Raw genomic sequence first — 21,325 nt, 5'->3', positions numbered from 1 at the left:
ACATTTTTAGTAACACTAAGAAATGACATTTGAGTAATGCTTTATGTATAAAAAGTGATTTTTTAACATTTTAATCTGATCCACAGAATGTCTATTTTGAGGAGAAAAGATAGGTATTGATATATAATGAATATAATCAGAGACTCAAATGATGACCATGCACTTATACAGCTAGTAACTGTGGGGTGTGGGCTTAAAACCTCGGCTTCGGATATGAAGCTTAGGGTTCTTTTGTATTAAAAGAGACCTTAGGGATCCCACAATGCTGGATGTAAATTCTATCATACAAATGTTTTGGAAGAAAAGAAGGAAGGAAGGAAGGAAGGAATGAAGGAAGGAAGGGAGGGAGGGAGGGAGAAGAATGAGGATTAAATATTTTTGCAAATGTGGGAAGATCCAAAAATATATTTATTAAACTTCCCATCTACTCTTGTGGCAAATAATGACACCGTATAGGTAGCAATAGGGAGTACTCCCTTTGTTCACTATACCATAGGCATACAGATGTTCTCGTGGGTATGTGAAAGGAACAGGACCTCCTATGTGTGGGTGCATTCAGCAAAACCCAAGGGCCACTGGGTTGAGATCTGCATTTTACTGGACTGAACTCTGTGTGATGAAAACATAGTTGGAATCAGATATGACCTTCATTTAGGTCCCACATTCACCACTTGTTAGCTGGGCGACCTTGAGCACATTACTAAAATGCTACGAATCCTTAGTTTCTTCATCTGGCAGTTGGAATAACAATAGTGCTGCCCCATAGGATTCTTATACAGGATACAATTATCTAGTAATGCATTCAAGATTCATCCCTGCAAAGATTCTAATGCATAGTAGTTGCACAGTGTGTACGTGTCCACAAATATATAGGTATTGGTGTTTGTTTATTCTTCATGTATATTCCTATGATTCCATGTGCATTTGCTATTTTTCTAACCCATATTATTTCTATTTAAGAAAACACTTTGCGGTGGCTCATGCCTGTAATCCCAGCACTTTGGGAGGCCAAGGTGGGGGGTTCACGAGGTCAGGAGATTGAGACCATCCTGGCTAACATGATGAAACCCTGTCTCTACTAAAATGCAAAAAAAAAAAAAAAAAAAAAAAAAAAAAAAAAAAAAAAAAAAAAAATTAGCCGGGTGTGGTGGTAGGTGCCTGTAGTCCCAGCTACTCTGGAGGTTGAGGCAGGAGAACGGCACGAACCCGGGAGGCAGAGCTTGCAGTGAGCCTAGATCGCACCACTGCACTCCAGCCTGGGCAACAGAGCGAGACTCTGTCTCCAAAAAAAAAAAAAAAAAAAAAAAAAAAACTGCAATTTTCAGCTGTATGTCCTTGAACAAGTTCCTTGACTCCTCTGAGTATCAGTATCCTCATCTGTAAAGTGTGGGAAATAATTAGGATGACCAATGCATCCCCGTTTGCCTGAAATGCTTTTGGTTTCAGCAGTGAAAGTTTTATGTCTCAAGAAACCCTCCAATTCCAGGTAGGCCTGGGCAGTTGGCTGCCTTAGAGAGAATATCTATTTGTGGGGTTCATACAGTGAAAAATAAAATAAAGGTATGATAGCCAAACACCTGTTACACTGCAGGTATTTAATAAATGGTAATTATCAACATCATTATGTTCGCTAACAGTCCTTGGGAGTAATTTAAAGATCTTGAGGAAATTCAGTCATTTCAGTTTATTTGCATTTGCATATAGCCTTGAGAGAACATAGTAATTCATTCGCTCAAAAAATTGTTGAACACAAACGATGCCAGGCATTATGATGATGTGCTGACCATTTCAATGAACAGGACACCAACAGAGCTTACATTGTACTTAGGAGAGGCAGACAGTTATGTAGCAAGCCAGGCAGGCTGGGGGTTCTCCTGTAGAAAGGGGGTTTGAGGAAGGCTTCGGTGAGGAGCTGAAATTGAAAGAATTAGACAGAACCAGTGGGAGTAGCAGGAGAAAGGCAAGTGTGAAGGACTGAGTCGAAGGTGGGCTTGAGGCATTTGAAGAGGACAGGTGGCCAGCAGGGTGCGAAAGGGAGAATGCTGTGGGAAGAGCATGCAGAGGGAGGTGGCGTCCAGAGTGTGCAGGGCCTTTGAGACCAAATAAGGAATTTGCCTGCATGCTCCATGACACATTCATCTCTCCATTCAGTCTGGATGAGAGAAGGGAAGTCCTAACCACGCACATTCGCCACAGCCTGAATCCCACCTGAACCACTCAGCTGTGCCTAGGCTTTGCTTGGCCCTTGGGAAAATATGGATTTTTCTCAAAACCAACACCCACTTGGTTGCATCTTTCCAACCTTTCCGATCTGGGTTGGACATTCATGCACCAGGCTGTTCTCACAGGCCTTGGTGTCTCTGCGTGTGATCTGGAAGCCAGAAAGGTTAAGAGTGCTCCAGATTTGTCCTGTTAATTATGTAAAGCAAAGGTCCCTAAAGAGGCCTTAGCAGTGAAGCAGCCCATGCTGTGAGAACTGCCCTGAGGAGATATGGGCATCTCCAATCTTCAGGACAGGAGAGGCAGGAGGGGAAACTCCACTGCCAGCCAAGGAAGCCATCAGGGATCTGTAGATCTGCATGTGCTGTGCAGTTACCTGGTCCAAGTGGTGTATGTGCATTCTCAGCCCCATAGGAGTGCACAGTGCTTAATAAAGCATCCTAATTTGGATTTAATAGGATATCCACTGTGTGCTAAAAACAGCAAATTGCTATTTATTAATGACATAATTATTAAAACTCAACACCTGGGCAGTGGAAGCTAAACCAAGAGTAGGGAAGTTCCTCAGAATACTGTTTTAATAATTATCTTATTTAATTATTTACACGTTTGAATTAAAATTCAATAAGAGCCAGATTAAACATTAACATAATGTATTAAACGTGGAACTGTATCAAAACAGCATGGCTCCCTTGGCTTCTGTCTTTCTTCCTAAACATATCCTAACCACTCCTTGGTCTTTCTGTTTCTGTAATTGGTATATTTTCTAGATTCAGCTCTCAGAAGCCAGGAGGCACCACATACATGCCTATAGGGAAAAGCCGATGACCTTTTCAAAGGACTCAACCACTCTTAGCAGGTCTAATTTACTCTTGGCACATCAGTTCTCACCCCTCTGCTCTTCACCTTTCATGTGGATTCTCAAACTGGGATCTTACCCAGACCTCCGATCCTCTGATTCCAACTGCTAACGTAATAGTAATATTCTTCCTGGATGTCCCTTATCATCTCACCATCAGCAAGTCTAAGACAGAATTAATCACACTATTGTTCTCCCCAAAAGTAGTTCCCCCTGGAAGGTCTAGGATCTCCCTGTGCAGCCATCCAGATGCTACTGAACAGAATGGCAATTCCTGCTTGACCCCGTCTCCCTGGTCGTCCTCCTGGCAAGCATTTGCGCATTTTTCCTGGGCATTGCTCTCCAATCCATCCCTTGCTTTTCATCTTTTCAGAGCCAATGGTTTAATCCAGGCTTTGAACATCACTGTCTATTGATTTCTGTGACTCCAGTTTCTGTCTGTTTTACTCCATCTGACACAATGTTAACAGATTCTTTTCTTTAAAATAAATTTTTTAAAAAAATTACAACATTCTTTAAAAAAAATTCAAATGCTTGCCACTGCCTATAGGATAGAGCTAAAATCTAGGTGCTAGGCATTCAGGCCCTTCTATCGTATGGCTCTTGTTCACTTCATGATCTTGTATCCCATTTTTCATTGATTCTGCCAAAATTTATGGACTGTCCATTCTGTGTTGACACTGCATATATGTGTTTGCCAAGCACATGCGATATTAAAACTCACTCATTGAGTACTTCACATTGCCTGAAACTGTTCTCAATGCATTTCATAACTTACTCCTATGTCTTTGAAAGAGTCTTTATGAGGTTCAGACAATTATTAGCTCCATTTTATAAATGTGGAGAGCAAGACACAGGCAGGTGAAGTAACTTGGCCAAAGTTGCCCAGTTAGAACGTAGTAAAGCTGGATCTCAGCCCCTGCTCTGCGTTGCCTCTTGTAGTCAGTAGACATTGTACTTCCTCAGTTCATGGATTTCTGCCTTCCCATCTGTGCCCATGCAATTCTGTCCCATTTGAAACAGCTTCACTTTTTCTGCCTAGATGCCTATTTCTCATTCATTGATACTTAAAATAAACTCCAATTTGAGGTGAAGCCATCTCTGATACTCTCGCTAGCTATTATCCTCCCTCCTAGTAACTCATAGCACTTAAAGTTTGTACTCTTCATTCACATTCAATCATACACAATTTTCCAACATATTTTGCCTTATTATTCAACTCTCTGGAATGTCTATATGCCCTGTTTCCCGAAACAGATTGTAAGTTCATAGGGGGCCAGGCAAATTGGTATGTGTCTGTGTGTTCTTCATATACCTAGCACACCATTGTGTAACAGTAGGCGTTCACAAAATGTTCATTGAATGACTTTTGGCCCAGCCTCTAAAGCAAGGGTCTCCAAACCTCAGGCCATGTACTGGTAATGCTCTGTTGCCTGTTAGGAACCAGGCTGCACAGCAGGAGGTGAGCAGCTGGTGGGTGAGTGAGTGAAGCCTTCTTTTGTATTTACAGTCATTCCCCATTGCTGGCAATACCGCCTGAGCTCTGCCCCCTGTCAGATCAGTGGCAGCATTAGATAGGAGCATGAACCCTTATTGTGAGCTGCCCATGCAAGGGATCTAGGTTGTGCACTCCTTGTGAAAATCTAATGCCTGATGATCTGTCACTATCTCCCATCACCCCCAGATGGGACCCTCTAGTTGCAGGAAAACAAGCTCAGGGTTTCCACTGATTCTACATTATGGTGAGTTGTATAATTATGTCATTATATATTGCAATATGACAATGTAATAATAATATAAATACAATGCATAATAAATGTAATGTGCTTGAATCATCCTGAAACCATTCCTTCCCCCATCCCCAGTTCATGGAAAAAATTACCTTCCATGAAACCTATCCCTGGTGCCAACAAGGTTGGGGACCACTCCTCTAAGGTAGACTTCTTCCATTAACAATTATGCCTGGCCATAAAATGTCTCACTAATAGTGCTTGCCTTATATGGTCTCCTTTGCCTCAGATATCTTTCTTCCTTTTCTCTCCAGATATGATTACTTTTTACTTACTCCTAGGGCTTAACTTAGGTATCACATATCTAAAAAGCCTCTTGTGACATCCATGTCAAGGTTGGCTTAGATGTCTATCCTCTGTGTCCCCATAACACCTGATTCACCATTCTGTGTCACCATACATTAGAATATTAGGCTTCTGCATCTGTTTTTATATCTTGAGGCTGTGAACTCCTTGAAGAAAAGGATGGTATCTTATTTAGTTTATGTCTCCAGTGCTTAGCACAATGCTGGTGTATGGAAAGTGATCAATGAATATTGAAGAAGGAGTAAATGAATGAAAATAAGCAAAACAATCCTAGTATGTTTCTAACAGTCTGAATGATCACTTCGAATGATGGGAAGTCAGATACAGAATGTATCCATGGAAACAATATAAAAATACAAGTAGCCCTATCTCATATTTGGTCAGAAGCTTCCTTATGCGGATGGCTTAGCTAAAACCACAGTGCACCCTAATCAATTCAATGTAGTCTTGAATACTGACAATGAGAAGTTGCCACCTAGAAAATCATATTTTGACTCCCATAGCATCTTAGGCATATGCCAATTTGTTTTTGATCATTGGGATTGCTCCCCTGGTCAAACCACCTCATCTGTATGCCATGAATGGTCTGTCTTTCTCACTCACCCAGGGGCAGTTTGCCTCCTTCAAACTGTATTCTTAGGCAGAATTTAAAGGACAGCAAGCACTTCTCCAACTTCTACCTCATGAGTTGGATATTTTCCAGTTATTAGTGGGGGGAGACAATTCTAGATGATTCTTCCAAGCATGAGGTGCAATTGTCTTATTTAATATACTTACTGCACTGACAGCTCTGGCCCAAACCACCTTCTATCCTACTTGGGGACTGTCCATTGTTCTCTAGTGTATGATTAGCAGATTAGCTATCATGTAGGAAGCCAGGAAAATGAACTCACAGTAAGCCCTTCCAAAGCAAGAGTAATTCATTACCCGGCCTGATTTCCACTTAAAATGTACTTTAAGTACACTTCCAACTACAAACCCTAAATCACCCTGTGTTCACAAAGTCCATCATTTTTTATTTTATTGCATGGCGTTGGCATGACATAATCCCTTGCAGAGCTTCTCGGAGTGCTTTACAGATCAATAAATTACTTACCTGCACAGTTGAAGCAGTGTCTGCAAGGCCAGCACAGACATTCTGCAGGCAGCCTGTCCTCCAGGAAGCAAGCAAGTCTGTGCGGGTGCCAAAAGTGAGGAGGGGCAGGGCCCAGCAGATGTATGGATTGGTGTTGGGGGGTAGAGGGGGAGGTGGCTGGTGTGTGAGATGCGAATGCTCTAGTTAAAATTCTGTGAATAAAACACATCGAAGTGTCTATTTTTGCAATGATCAGTTTAAATGATTCCAGAACTAAGAGAATTTAGAAGTTTGTACCCTTCAGGCAGTCAGCAAATCAAATGCTCAGTCATTAACTCATCAATTACCTTTCTGTCCTGGAAGGCTCGATGTAGCTTTTAAAATGACACAACCATAAATTGCAATGTTATGGCTTAAAAGTCCCAGATTATAGAGCTAGTGTTCTGTCTCCTCCAACCCTTGTCCATGTCCGCTCTCCATTATTTCTGTCCCACCAAATGCTTATGGGAGTGCAATTAAGTGTGTGTGTCTGTGTGTGTGTGTGCATGCGTGTGTGGAGACACACACACTGCCTCTCTATCTGAAGCTCAATGAGGATGGAAATCTAAAAATGATTAACTGGTGCTTACTCTGTGTAACATCCCCTAGTTAGGACAGCAAAAACTTAAAAAGTTAAGTGAGGATCTTGTTTAATATCTTATATTAATGTAATTTATAGTATAAAAGGAAAGGTGGGGGACATGTTACATAGGAGTTTACTTTAAATGCCATACAGGAGACACTACAGTGCTGTGGAATCCCCAGGAAGGAGAGGTCATATCCTCTTGAGGATCACCTGAACAGCCTTATCAAAGGGGTGTTAATTCTCTCAGATCTTGAACAATGTTAACAGATGTGGATAGGCACAGAGAAGGGTGTGAGCACTGAAGTCAGCAACAAGGGCATGGGGATAAGGAGACAGCTCAGTGCAGCACAGCTAAGTACAGCACATGCTTATTAATGATGAACATTTCAGTTGGGTGGATGCAGGACATACATGGAAGGTAACACTGGAGGAGACAAGGGGAAGAAGGCTAAGATATCTTTATAATACCCCCTTTTCATGAAGGAAAAGATCCAACACAACTAGGAATGAGTGAGTAATGGTTCAAGTAGAGGAAAGACCAGCATTAAAATTTACAAACCCATCTGATTTGAGTGTGAGGGCGCCACTCTGACCTTGCAACAAGCAATAAAGTCATCGCGCAGCTTCCCTGGGATCTCCAGCAGGCCAGATCACATTGTAAGCCAGGTGGATGGTGTGCTCTAGAATTGCACAGCATGGTGGCTCTGAGGAGTACTTATTCAAGGCAAGAATATAACACGAAGAAACAGAAGAGTGCTGGAATGGAGGGGACACTTAACTTGCCAAGAACTAAGAAGTCAAAACCAGCATCAGTAGGATTGAAAGAATATCTGCCAATGACCCAGCTCGGAGGTTGTTATGGACATGTTGCACACAGGTTGGGAAGGTGGTTCCCTTGAATAACCATTTTGACTCAATTCTTTAAATATTTGTTGAGCTCTTAGTGTGGATACAAATATAAGTAACACATCGTTCAGGTCATCAGAAAGCTCATGGCCTAGTGGGTGATGCTAAGCACATAACCATAGCATAGTGAAATAAGTGTCTAGAATTGGAGTTTGGGAGCTCAATAAATGACATCTTTACTCCATTCACTTGAATGCTAAAACACATAAGACAGATAAGTAGACACATGGAACCAAATATCACGTTTATTAGTAGTAAAGCTGAGACTGGAGAATTAGGCTCAGATGTGCAGCAACGATGAGGTTCCATGACTGGACCCCAGAAAGAAACAGGCACACACATGCAATGGCTGGATGTTCCGCAGGCCCTATCCAGTCCTTGTGCATCGCTGCTTCTGAAAATAAGCACGTAGAGGAACACAACATAATGTAAGCTTCAGAAGGTTCCAAAATAGAAGACCGAAGGAAGTAGACATCCTATCTCCAACTTGACCTATTAGAAAGAACCCCTTCCCTCCCTAGGGGGAGTCATTTAGTGGAGAAAGGAGAGAGAGAGAGAGCGCGAGAGAGAGAGAGCGAGAGAGAGAGAGAGAGAGAGAGAGAGAGAGAGAGAGAGAGAGAGAGAGAGAGAGAGAGATTGTGGCTAACTGAGGTTTTATTCCATTCCCCACCAGGTGTATAGAATGTGCTCTGGGCACATGGATGAAGAAGCAGCAATTTGAGGTGTCCAAAAGGGCAGAGAAGTGTAGAGGGTAGGGAAAGTTTCAACAAAGAAAGTGGCATTTGCTTTGGGCCTTAAGGATGGCTGAGAGTGCACTTTGGGAAACTGAGGCTGGTGAATTGCTTGAGCTCAGGAGTTTGAGACCAGTCTGGGCACATGGCAAAACCTTGTCTCTATAAAAAAAAATAAAAATTAACCAGGAGTAGTGGCACATGCCTGCAGTCCCAGCTACTTGGACTGAGGTGGGATTGCGTGAGCAGGGGAGGTCAAGGCTTCGGTGAGCCATATTTGTACCCCTGCACTCCAGCCTGGGTGACAAAGTAGGACCCTGTCTCAAAATAAAAATAAAAATGAGGATGGTTGGGAGTTGTCCAGGAAGGATATAAGGAACAATATGGACCCAAATCCTTAATGCCCAGACAGGGCATGATGTTCTGGGGACAACAAGGGAGTCAGCAGAGGTGGGATCACTGGGGATGGCCATGGAAATATAGGCTGATGCTTGATTCTGCATGGCCTCATGCCTACAAGGAGTTGAGCTATGACCAGGTGGCCATGGGGAGCCACTGGAGCTATTTAGACAGAGATGTGATATGGTCAGAATTGCATTCTTTCAAGACGTCGCTGAATTCAGTGTGGAGGATGGCTGGTGGATATGTGTTGGAGGTGGGTGGGGGTGAGTAGATACAGGAAGAGGGTGGAGGCTAGGAGAATAGCTATTGCAGTGTTGCGGTAGAATTTATTCCCATTCGGACTCCCTGACTTTGTATTTAAATAAAAGGAAATCAAAGCTAAATTCAGGGTAAGACTTTTTTTGATATTTAACAGTAATTCCTCTAATTTCTCATCATTAACTTACTACAGTCCATATATTTTACTTTCCGGGCTGTTCTGCCAACTACCATGTGAAGACAACTAAGAAATGTTTCAGCAGGATTTTTATTTTCATTCTGTCTTGTCTCCACAGTATCTCCCAAAATTGTAGAGATTTCTTCAGATATCTCCATTAATGAAGGAAACAATATCAGCCTCACCTGCATAGCAACGGGTAGACCAGAGCCTACAGTGACTTGGAGACACATCTCCCCCAAAGGTAAGAGAACAGTTTGGTGCATTGCATCAGGAGGATAAATGGGGGAATTTGGGGCCCTTTGTAGGAGGTTATGGGTGCTGATACCTCCTCCAAAGGAGTCTACGTTTTTGATGGCTTGATGGTAATATACTCATGGTTCTGCAGACATCATTGATGTTCTCTGCAAAACAGGCATATCCTCTAAGATTTCAGAATTCATACCTCAGTATCTCTCCAGTCCCTTGGAAATGAATCCCTGTTGTCTCCGGGTGAAATGGTGGTAAGGTGTTCTGGGTGGACGTTACATGTTGTTTGATGATGGAACGAAGCTTTAGTGGCAGTTGTTCAGCTGGTTGTTTTAAAAGCGAGAAAATACATAGTGGTGGGTGGGCTTTAAATGGCCATGTTCCTAAAAGGAGACTGTCCAAGTTTGTGCCTCTGCAGCCTTGCCAAAAATCTGCTCACGAGCTGTTTCTGTGGTTTTGTTGTTGTTTTACTCTGATTGATCCTAGAGAACAAATATAACTTAATATGTGACTAAATTGCAAAAATTTACTTTATCTGAAGCTCAGATGTTATGTAGACCAAAGTGTTGTTTTGTGCTTTCATGGATTGAACATTAAAACCTTTAGAATTTGAGACAAGATGTCATTTATTATTAAGCTACCTTTTATTTGGGAACAAAAAAGATAAAAATATTTCATTCTTAAATATTTATTGAGTGTTTGCAATAGTCCAGCCTCTCTTCCAGGCACTGGGGGTTACAGCAATAAGCCAAAGAGGTGAAGTTTTCACTCTCACGAGCTCACATTCTTATGAGACAGATGATAAAAAAAGAGTATGCAATATAACAGGTGGTATTAAGGGTGAGAAAATAGAACAGGATGTGTTGACAGAATGACAAGAGCTTTCTTCAGAGAAGGGCTCTGAAAAGAAGATATTTGTGCAGAGATATGAATAGTGGTCCCTAATTGTGTTGCTTATTGCTGATTAATGTGAAATGTGTGTATGTGATTATGGATGTCTATATATGCAGGTGTGCACAGATGGATGAAAGTGTGTGATTGGCATGAGAAACGCATATTAGGGGGTGCTTTCGGTCTCAACTGCCATGGAAGGGAAAAGTGGGAAACAGAGTTGGGCAAGTTGGAAGCTGGCTTGTGATGCAGTGCAGTGGGACATCTCGGCTGAGCCTACGGGGAGCTCTGAAGCTAGGATTGCCCTTCAGAAGGTTCCCTTATTGAGGTGATGGAGCTAGTCCTCTACACTGGCACAGCAGTCCAAATATAGGCTGATCCCCAAACAGGTGTGACTGTGGGCCAGGCGTCTCTCTTCACATGAGACGCAAGGGGCGGACCACCGAGGGTCGTCCACCAGCAGCAGGTCCTTCTGTGAGGCGTAAATCCTCTGCTCCCGAAGGTGGCTGTGCATGACAGTGTCCACTATACTTCAACATTTTAATAAATCAGAGTAAGACTATGAAAGGGCCCCAAATACCAAACTCCAGGCAGTGACAGTTGGCCCTTATGAATGTTCTCAGAGAAGGTGTGACATATTCAGTTGTGTGTGGCCTGAATTCCTGGGAGCTATCCTGGGCCACCATTCTTGACACTATCACTGTGAACAAGGGGGCTGTGAAAGCTATTCACATGTCTGCCAATCTCTCCATTTGAAATGACCTCACATGTGGACTGGCCCAAAATCGGGGAGGAAGCTTCAGTTGTGCAAGAGATCATTAGTGATGGAGAACGGCCCTGGGTCCTTCTGAAGGAGGGGCCATTCAGACAGATGCACGCTAAGTCTGCAGTGTGCACCATTCATCACAGCCTGATGTGCGTCCCCAGTGCTAGCGGATGCCAGCCCAGTCTGTGCCTTTGGAGTCTGCAGAACATTTATGATCAGGGTAGGCTTCCTGTGCCTGATGTCAGAGGCTCTGTCTACTATTTGATGTCTCTTCTCCTTCCCTCCTCTGGCCAGTTCTTTGTCCTTTTCTGATGTTTCTTCCCCTGCTTCTCCTGCATGCATCTGCTTTTTGTCCTGCCATTTTATGCCTATAACTTCCCTATAAGTTATTTTTGTTGTTGTTCTATGCTTTGACTTTCTCTTGCAGCCTCTGAAATGTTTCTGCTTTGATTTCATTCTTTTCCACATGCTCTCTCCCCTCCTTGCAATTGTTTGTTGCCTTCCCCTCTGACGTTTGGGCCTCTTGGGTTTGCCTGGCTGATGTTCACAAGGCTGTGTTAGAGTCTTTCGTCTCCCCTTTTGTGGCCATCGAACAGATTCATTTCCCCAGGGAACTTATGCCTGAGCCTGAGCCAGGTGTCCCATTTTACTGAGGTTTTAGCTGCTATGGAAACAGAAGATGGATCAAGGAAAGAGAAGCAGGACAATCAGAATCTACCTGTGGATTAATTTACATGAACAGCAATTTCCGGATCTCAGGTCCAGTTTAGCTATCCCAGATTCAAACTGATGAGACATGCCAAGCAATAACAAATCACCTCGGAACTCACCAGGGTGCCTCCCAGTGACTGATTCTTTGGAGATCAGAGATGTCACTGGACTGCGCCCGATAAGAACTGAAGCTGGAGACCCTCAGCAGTCAGGCCTTCCTAAAGGAGGCTTATGCTAAATAAACCAGGACGGGCTTGGGGTTCCTCGGAGAAGAAGATGTGCACCTTAGCAGAGGCTCCAAAGAAAGAGTTCTGTTGTCATCTTTTATGTCATTCTTCGAGGGTAGATCACATTTCCATCAAGATCTTTCTTACATGTGAACCCGCCAAATCCCTGGGTGAAGAGCTGATCAGGGCTAAGCTCTTTCCGCAACCCTGATGACTTCATTGCATTTTTTCTCTCCAGACTGATTTGTTTGTTCTGTACATGTATTAAGAGTCCTTTTTTCCTTCATTATCACTCATGTGGTGTTGCTTGTGATAAACTTATATAAATCTCTTTAGATTGTGTATGTCTAGTCTTGACTACCATGTGGAAAGGAGTACAGAAATGTTAAGGACTTTTTTAGACGTGGCTCATACACTTTGATATAGGGCAGCTTAGGAGTGACCATCAGGTGGAAAAGGAGAGGGAGGGCCCTGTGTACTATTTTATATCAGATGGAGAAAATGTCATTTGTCCATGTCCAGTACAGAGAGGGAGGTAGGGCCTACAAGGCCACCTCTTGGCACTTTCATTGAGTGTTTGAAATAATTTCCATATATTATTACTGGCATTATGCCTTTTTAGTTCCCTTCCTGAATTTACCAGAATTCAAAGAGGACATGCACTAACTTTTTTTTTATTAATTATAATTATACTTTAAGTTCTAGGGTTACATGTGCACAATGTGCAGGTTTGTTACATATGTATATATGTGTCATGTTGGTGTGCTACACCCATTAACTTGTCATTTACATTAGGTATATCTCCTAGTGCTATCCATCCCCCCTCCCCCCTCCCCCCTCCCCACAATAGGACCCAGTGTGTGATGTTCCCCTTCCTGTGTCCAAGTGATCTCATTGTTCAACTCCCACCAATAAGTGAGAACATGTGGTGTTTGGTTTTCTGTTCTTCCGATAATTTGCTGAGAATGATGGTTTCCAGCTGCATCCATGTCCCTACAAAGGACACAAACTCATCCTTTTTTATGGCTGCATAGTATTCCATGGTGTATATGTGCCACATTTTCTTAATCCAGTCTGTCACAGATGGACATTTGGGTTGATTCCAAGTCTTTGCTATTATGAATAGTGCTGCAAGAAACATATGTGTGCATGCATCTTTATAGCAGCATGAATTATAATCCTTTGGGTATATCCCCAGTAATGGGATGGCTGGGTCATATGGTATTTCTAGTTCTAGATCCTTGAGGAATCGCCACCTGTTTTCCACAATGGTTGAACTAGTTTACAATCCCACCAACAGTGTAAAAGTGTTCCTGTTTCTCCACATCCTCTCCAGCACCTGTTGTTTCCTGACTTTTTAATGATTGCCATCCTAACTGGTGTGAGATGGTATCTCATTGTGGTTTTGATTTGCATTTCTCTGATGGCGAGTGATGATGAGCCTTTTTTCATGTGTCTGTTGGCTGTATGAATGTCTTCTTTTAAGAAGTGTCTGTTCATATCCTTTGCCTACTTTTTGATGGGGTTGTTTGTTTTTTTCGTGTAAATTTGTTTGAGTTCTTTGTAGGTTCTGGATATTAGCTTTTTGTCAGATGAGTAGATTGAAAAAATTTTCTCCCATTCTGTAGGTTGCCTGTTCACTCTGATGGTAGTTTCTTTTGCTGTGCAGAAGCTCTTTAGTTTAATTAGATCCCATTTGTCAATTTTGGCTTTTGTTGCCATTGCTTTTGGTGTTTTAAACATGAAGTCCTTGCCCATGCCTATGTCCTGAATGGTATTGCCTAGGTTTTCTTCTAGGGTTTTTATGATTTTAGGTCTAACATTTAAGTCTCTAATCCGTCTTGAATTAATTTTCATATCAGGAGTAAAGAAAGGATCCAGTTTCAGCTTTCTACTTAGGGCTAGCCAATTTTCCCAGCACCATTTATTAAATAGGGAATCCTTTCCCCATTTCTTGTTTCTCTCAGGTTTGTCAAAGATCAGATGGCTGTAGATGTGTGGTATTATTTCTGAGGGCTCTATTCTGTTCCATTGGTCTATATCTCTGTTTTGGTACCAGTACCATGCTTTTTCGGTTACTATAGCCTTGTAGTATAGTTTGAAGTCAGGTAGCGTGATGCCTCCAGCTTTGTTCTTTTGACTTAGGATTGTCTTGGCAATGTGGGCTCTTTATTGGTTCCATATGAACTTGAAAGCAGTTTTTTCCAATTCTGTGAAGAAACTCATTGGTAGCTTGATGGGGATGGCATTGAATCTATAAATAACCTTAGGCAGTATGGCCATTTTCACGATATTGATTCTTCCTATCCATGAGCATGGTATGTTCTTCCATTTGTTTGTGTCCTCTTTGATTTCACTGAGCAGTGGTTTGTAGTTCTCCTTGAAGAGGTCCTTTACATCCCTTGTAAGTTGGATTCCTAGGTATTTTATTCTCTTTGAAGCAATTGTGAATGGAATTTCCTTCATGATTTGGTTCTCTGTCTGTTACTGGTGTATAAGAATGCTTGTGATTTTTGCACATTAATTTTGTATCCTGAGACTTTGTTGAAGTTGCTTATCAGCTTAAGGAGATTTTGGGCTGAGATGATGGGGTTTTCTAAATATACAATCATGTCATCTGCAAACAGGGACAATTTGACTTCTTCTTTTCCTAACTGGATACCCTTGATTTCTTTCTCTTGCCTGATTGCCCTAGCCAGAACTTCCAACACTATGTTGAATAGGAGTGGTGAGAGAGGCCATCCCTGTCTTGTGCCAGTTAACTTTCTGAAGATTCCTGCCATGACTCTCCACACCTGTTTTGAGATGGGCATATGTTGTTTGCATCTGCAGAGACCTTGGTCTTTTAAGGAGGAAGAGCCCCCATCTCACTACTATCACTAGCAGGAGCCATCTCTATCCGCATAAAGGCTTATTGACCCCAAGCTGGAGTTCTTGTAAGTGCTAGCATAGGGTACTAGGTGCACGGGCACCGTCAGTGGAACCTCAACCTTCTGTAGGTAGAAAAAAGGAACAGGGCAGTCAACTGCCCACTGTGCCTGGTGTCATGACTCTGTGCTTTGCCCTTTGTCCACATCTATACCTTCAAGTATGTGTTTTTTAGCACAGCCCTTAAACTCTCAGCTTTCTGTCTCCACTAGAACAACATTAATGCTATCTGGTTCTCCTGAGTCTTCGCTAAGTAAATGGAAACATGATCCCTTTCAATATACCCCAAAAGATGCTGTGTAGGACCTTACTCTTCATAGAAAAGCATTCTGAAAGCCTTACTGTTATGTTACCGGTTTCTGTTGGATTGTAAGAGCTTTAAAGACAAGGCTAGGATTCCTACATTGCCACATTCCTGGGATCCCAAAATGAAACTCAGGTGAAGGAGTGAGTCTCGTTACTGTGGGTGTCACTATCCCTTTGCAGTCAGGGATCACTGAGTGTCCTAATGGAGCTCCTCTCTTGGGTGCACTTACCTTCACCTTTCTCTCATCAAACAAGACACTGACAATAAAAACCTCATCTAGGCTACCCAGAGAACACGTTATACTGAGATATTGGTAGGGGGTTCAGCAAAGCCCTGTGAGCTGTTCACAGAAATGTCCTCATTTCCAGTTTATTTGCAATGTTCCTGTCCCATGAGCTCTTTGAGATCAGAGTTTGCATCTCACTTCTCTTTGATTCTCTCTTTCTAGCACAATGCCTAGCATCTAGGAAGTATTTAAGAAATATTGGCCAGTTCAGTGAACAAGCACTGATATTTGCCAGTGCCCCAAAGGGGCATGCCTGTTCTCCCAGTTCAAAGACTATCTCGATCCTTAAGGAGTTCTCCTTCACTTTGATGTTGGCATGGAGAACTGGAGTGTTTCCTGCTGGAGAGTCTCCAGGACATTTTCTGTGGTCTTCACAGGATCTCCAAGCCTTTTCTGAAGTCCCCTTGAGGGGACCCTGCTGTGTCAGGACTCGACTTGTCCTTGAAGAAGAAACTCCTTTTCAAGTTTCCTTTTGCAAGAAGAGAGGAGGCTCATAGGTGACTTGGACAGTGGTTCATCCATGAGCTCCCTTCTGCTGTCATGGCTGACTCATTGCAATCTCTCTTCATCTGGCCTTTCTGGTGCCTTGCTGTTCCAAGTATTTTGTGCCTAAACCCCGGATGACTCCCAACCATGATTTCCTAAGGCAATCCCGATATCACAAGGGGGATTAGTTCAACTGTATGTGAAAATTTGCCATTCCTTATAGGTTAACCAAAGAAAAAGGAAAAGAAAAAATCAATCAGTAGAAAAAAGAAAAGTATTTTAAATTCATTTCCACTCTTATGCCTCTTCTCTCTCTCTCTCTCTCTCTCTCTCTCTCTCTCTCTCTCTCTCTCTCTCTCTCCTCCTCTCCTCCCTCCCTCCCTCCCTCCTCCCTCTCTTTCTCTCGGGGTGTGTGTGTGTGTGTGTGTGTGTGTGTGTGTGTCTTTCTCAGGTTCTCTCTTTCTCTCTTTTTCCTTCCCTCTCTCTCCCTCCTGGTGTATGAATTAAGGTGGATTAGAGATCAAAAGAGATCTTCCCTAGGGTCACATAAAGACCCTGGGAGCAGAATTAGAGCAGAGCCTTAAGGTCTATTGGATTCCAAACCAAGTCCTTGTTCTGAAGCCTTTCTCTTTACCCAACATGAAGTGCATACATCTGCATGCCCTACTCTCCATACCGGCAGGGCTCAGCTGCCAGATCTCTTCCTTCCCACCTCAGTTCTCTTATTCTACTTGAAGAGGTCCAGTGGACATTTGGCTGCTCTGTTCCTTTTAAAAAGCACCAAGTTGATGAGGGCAAAGTGACCCTTGGATAAGAGCTCTTCTCCTGGCCAATGCCCTGAGCCCCATGCTCCCTCTCCCCTCCCCCAATACCCTCACCCCACCATACATCCACCTATTTTCCTATTTGTCAGCACTGACAAGGCCTTCTCCCCAGCCAAGCAGGACACTAAAGGACTAATTGGCACTAGAGGTATCACAGCTTGAGTTCAACCAGAGCTGGCAGGCTCCATGACTCCAGTGACAGCTCTGTGAAAAAGTGTCAGGAGCAGAGCTCTGGCGTGCCATCGGCTGACTGCAGCACCCTGGCACTAATGAGCAGTCTGTCAGCACCAGCATCCGGGGCCCCGTGTGGCACTGAGATCATTCGAATGGCAGAGGAGAAAGACTTCCTCAGCAAAGAGGAGCTGGGGAGGGGAGAAGAGGACAAAATGGAACTAACGATGTCACCTTACCCACAGAGGGCAACCACCCAACACAAAAGGACTGAGAAGAAAAAGGGAGAAAGAGAGAAAGCCAAAGGTTTTTAAAAATCCATCTATGCCAATTCTAGACAACTCTTGGAATCTCCTTTTGGTTGGGTTGCCCTGTCAGTAATCAATATGGACTGTAAATCCTTGCAGTAATCCAAGAAGGGGCCTCAGTGATTAAATTAACTCTTTAGTCTTGGCTGTGCTATGAAATCTGGAAGTCGTCCAAGTCTCTGGGAGACAGGGACCTAGGGAGTACGGCAAGACTGGAGATCTTCGCCTTTTTGCTGTTTGTCAGGGTAGGCTCTCTACCTAGGGTATCTCCTGCAGTGCCAGCTGCCTGCCTGTCTTCTGCTAGAGTATCAGAATCCAGAAGAGGCAATTAATAGAAGGAGTTTTCCCTCTGTTATTCCTTCCCAGAGGGAGGTAGGGGAACTAGTCAGGATGTCCACTCTGTATCTGCTTCCTGAGGCCAAGTATGAATTATCCATCTTGTTCATTCTTCTGCTTCAGGACCAGAACTGGGTCTTCAGGTCTGAGCATTAAGCAATGCCTGGCTCTTCTCTGAGGCTTCGGCTACTAACAATGACTGCATTTCCATGAGCAAAGGCAGCAATGTGTCTGAAAGAGATAGGCTTTGAAGGCAGGTCCAAGGGGATTTGTATTCCCTTGCACTACTCACTGGCTGCGTCATGCTAGGGTAGTGATAAACCTCTCTGAAGATGTGCCTCTTTATTAATCTCATTCTTGCTTCTTGGCATGAACCCTAGCATTTTCATGATTTGGTTCTGGACCCCGTTTGCTCCACACACCACAGTCACACCAACAACTTGACATTTTCCACATACTAGATGTCTTCGCCTTTGCACAGCCCATTTGTTCTCCTTCCATCATCCCCCCTACTTCTTTTGGTTTGAGTTCTACCCTTGTTTCAAGACCGTACTCAAATGCTACCAGTTTGAAGGCCCCTTGTGACTTTCTTTAGGCAGGGTGATTCACCCATTTCTTTGAGATCCCACAGCACTTTGCATCCTTTTCCAATTGTGGCACCTCTTACAGGTACTCAAAGGCCTCTGATTACTCCTGTCATGCCAGGGATCATGGCAGCCAGGGACCGCCCTAACACCATTTTGTTCTATTTTTAGTGCCTGGTAAAGCACCAGTTGTTTTGGGGTCTTGTAAATGATTGTGGAATGAGGAAGTATCTGATACTGTAGATGTAATTTTCAGTCCCTTTCTAAAATTAAGTCTCTCTTCATTTAATGTGTATATTATAGTATTAAATGTAATATAATATAATGTATCTCTTTGCATCAGTTTTGACTGTGGATCATCTCATATTTCCCAAGCCAATCAAGGGAATTCATAAGAAAAGGCCCTCCCCCACACTGTCTTCCTCATCTGTACTCAAGTCGGAGCTTTAGATTCTATGAAATAGAGATAATAATACCTTCCCACATGGATATGGCAAGGATTAAACATGTGCACCAACGGAAAGCCCCTGGCCCCCTAGCAGCGCATAGTATGTGTCCAATAATGATAGCTTGCAGACCTTTAGCCAGCCCCTCCTCTTCACTCACACCCATGAGAAAAGAACAGAAGGGAAGGAAACCCAAGTTATTTTTTTCTGAAAAGATTGAATCTTTATAAAAACTCAACTCAGTCCATTGCCAGAATGGATAGATATTCAAAGGTGCTTAATCAGCACCACTCTCATCTCCACCATTTTCTAATTAACATAGGTGCCTGATTAAAATTCCCAGTACCCAAGAAGCTATCCCAGGAGGGCCAAGTAATTGCCATTGCAAAAGATATTACAGTAGTCACTGATGGTGGGAGAACAAAATATAATTGCATCATAATGGAAAGTGGCCAGCTTCCTGTTCAGAGTAGCTGTGAAACATACAGCATTAGGTCCAATCTATGCAGAAAAAAAAGCGATTAATTATCACCAAGATAAACCAGTGGCACAGCCTCCAGTTGGGGAAAAGTGTCCAGAAACTCCTTACACAAGTGGTTTAAACACAGACAGGCAGACCAAGGTGGGAGAGAAAAAAACCAGGAAGACATTTATAGATCATTCTTTAACTCTGTCATTCTCTTTAACTGTAAAATTACTGCTAGATAGATGCAGTTAGGGTAAAATTTGCCAGTGTCAATAAGGGTTTTTGTAAGTTTAATATTTATGATCTGGTTTAAAGCATTATTATAGCTGTGTAACTTCCTACTTCAAAGAAGAGGGAAATCATAAAAAGACTAGTGGGGAAATTAATGAGTTCAATGTGCTGAATTGAGAACATATGAAATCAAGCCTCGTTCTAGAAACCGAGGGCAGGAGTGCAAACCACAGACACTGTTTGTGGTTTTACCCAATTATTTTAAAACCCTTGAAAAATATTGTAGAATCAGATGTCTGCTGAATTCAGACATTGCTAACAGCGTCCTCCCCCACACTCTCCAGAGGCTTAAGCTATTTATGCCTGTACTTGGTGACCGTTACCATGCAGAACTGTTTTGATGGAACAAATAAAGGAAACATAATAGCAAGGAGATTGTATCATCCTCCCCACAGAAGCCAACCAGCCATAGCTCAGTAAGATGCAAAGTCTCATTAAAACGGTAGCCCCTACAGGGCAGGAGACCCCATCTCTCAACCAGTGCCCATAAGAGTCAGCACCCCGGGGAGTATGAAAGGCTCTTAGTGGGACGTCTCACTGCCCGTCACAACCAGGGGACCTCCTCGAGTCATACTGCTGTGGACCAGCTACAGGCTTGGGGAGTTTCTTGTATAGGGCCCTCCAAGCACTGCCAAGCAAGCTCGGAGAAACTTTCCAATGAAAATGTCCTTATCACTAGGTCCTCAAGTGTATTGTTCTGACTTTGTGCCTACTTTTTGATCCTGAGTCTTGCTTTGACCTGTGATGACTGCCTTTCTCCTGGAGTCTAAATAGCAGCAGAGGCAGTATCATTCAATCATAACGGTAGCTAACAGTTGGTGGATGCGTAAGAATGTGGGAGGCTCTCTTCTAAAAACATTTATGCATAGTAATATCTATTCTTCACAACTAGGCGAGACAGATCTTCTTATTAGCCCACCTTATCAATGAGAAAACTTAATATGTTTTCCCATTTGAATGAGGCTTAGGGAGATCAGGCTAATGGGCCCAGGTTACACAGTGCCACATTGCATACGTGGGTTCCAAGCCAGGCAGTCGGTCGGTCCCCAGAGTGCAGGGGCTTCATTGCTGTGCTGGGTAGTGTAGTTCTCAAAGAGCAGTCTCTGGACCATTGCATCAACCAGCATCACCTAGTTCATGCCCCAGCCTTACCAAATTAGAGAGATATAAGGGTGGGGTCCAGAAGCCTGATTTTGACAAATCCTCCAGGTGATTGTGGTGCACGCTCAAGTTTGAGAACTGCTGCTGTGTAAATGTGCTCTGTGCCCAGCAATCTTCTTCATCAACATTATGTTACTTAATTCTCATGGAGGTCCAAATAAGTAGGCATTATTTTTATTTTAGAGATGAAGACATGAAAATCAGGGGGCAGGAGGAGGAATTTGCCCACAAATACTAAGTAGCAAAGGTGAAATTCAAATCCAAGTCGTTTTGACTCAAAAATCCGTATTGTTTAATATATATTGATTTCCTGCTTGATTTGTAGCCCACTGCTTCATCTTGCTCTCTGGGACATGTCTACTCTCTGGTTTCATCCCACCTCCCAGCTTGGGGGACCCAATCCTTGGGTTGTGCACACTCACAGCATTCTTACAAATTTACCCGCACCTATGTCCTCGCACTGGACTCCAGGCTCTACTGTATGCCAGGTCTCTGCATATTCCACCCTCCCCAGCAACCTCAGGCTCCTTCCAGTAG

The 21,325-nt window shown here is 43.1% G+C and overlaps 1 protein-coding gene across 4 annotated transcripts in view; it reads left to right on the top strand.

Moving 5' to 3' along the window:
- The window catches only part of NTM (neurotrimin), a 973,960-nt gene that overhangs the window by 835,847 nt on the left and 116,788 nt on the right, over positions 1-21,325 (top strand). For all 4 annotated transcript variants that reach the window (XM_030918742.1, XM_030918743.1, XM_030918744.1 and 1 more), the window contains one exon: positions 9,469-9,594. In XM_030918742.1, coding sequence (XP_030774602.1) covers positions 9,469-9,594 — 126 coding nt within the window. The remainder of the gene's footprint in view (positions 1-9,468; positions 9,595-21,325) is intronic.

This window comes from Rhinopithecus roxellana, chromosome 15 (genome assembly GCF_007565055.1).
Source record: "Rhinopithecus roxellana isolate Shanxi Qingling chromosome 15, ASM756505v1, whole genome shotgun sequence".
In the NCBI taxonomy this organism is placed as follows: domain Eukaryota; kingdom Metazoa; phylum Chordata; class Mammalia; order Primates; family Cercopithecidae; genus Rhinopithecus; species Rhinopithecus roxellana.
The sequence above is the reverse complement of the archived record's forward strand: the minus strand, read 5'-3'. Positions and strand labels throughout refer to the sequence as shown.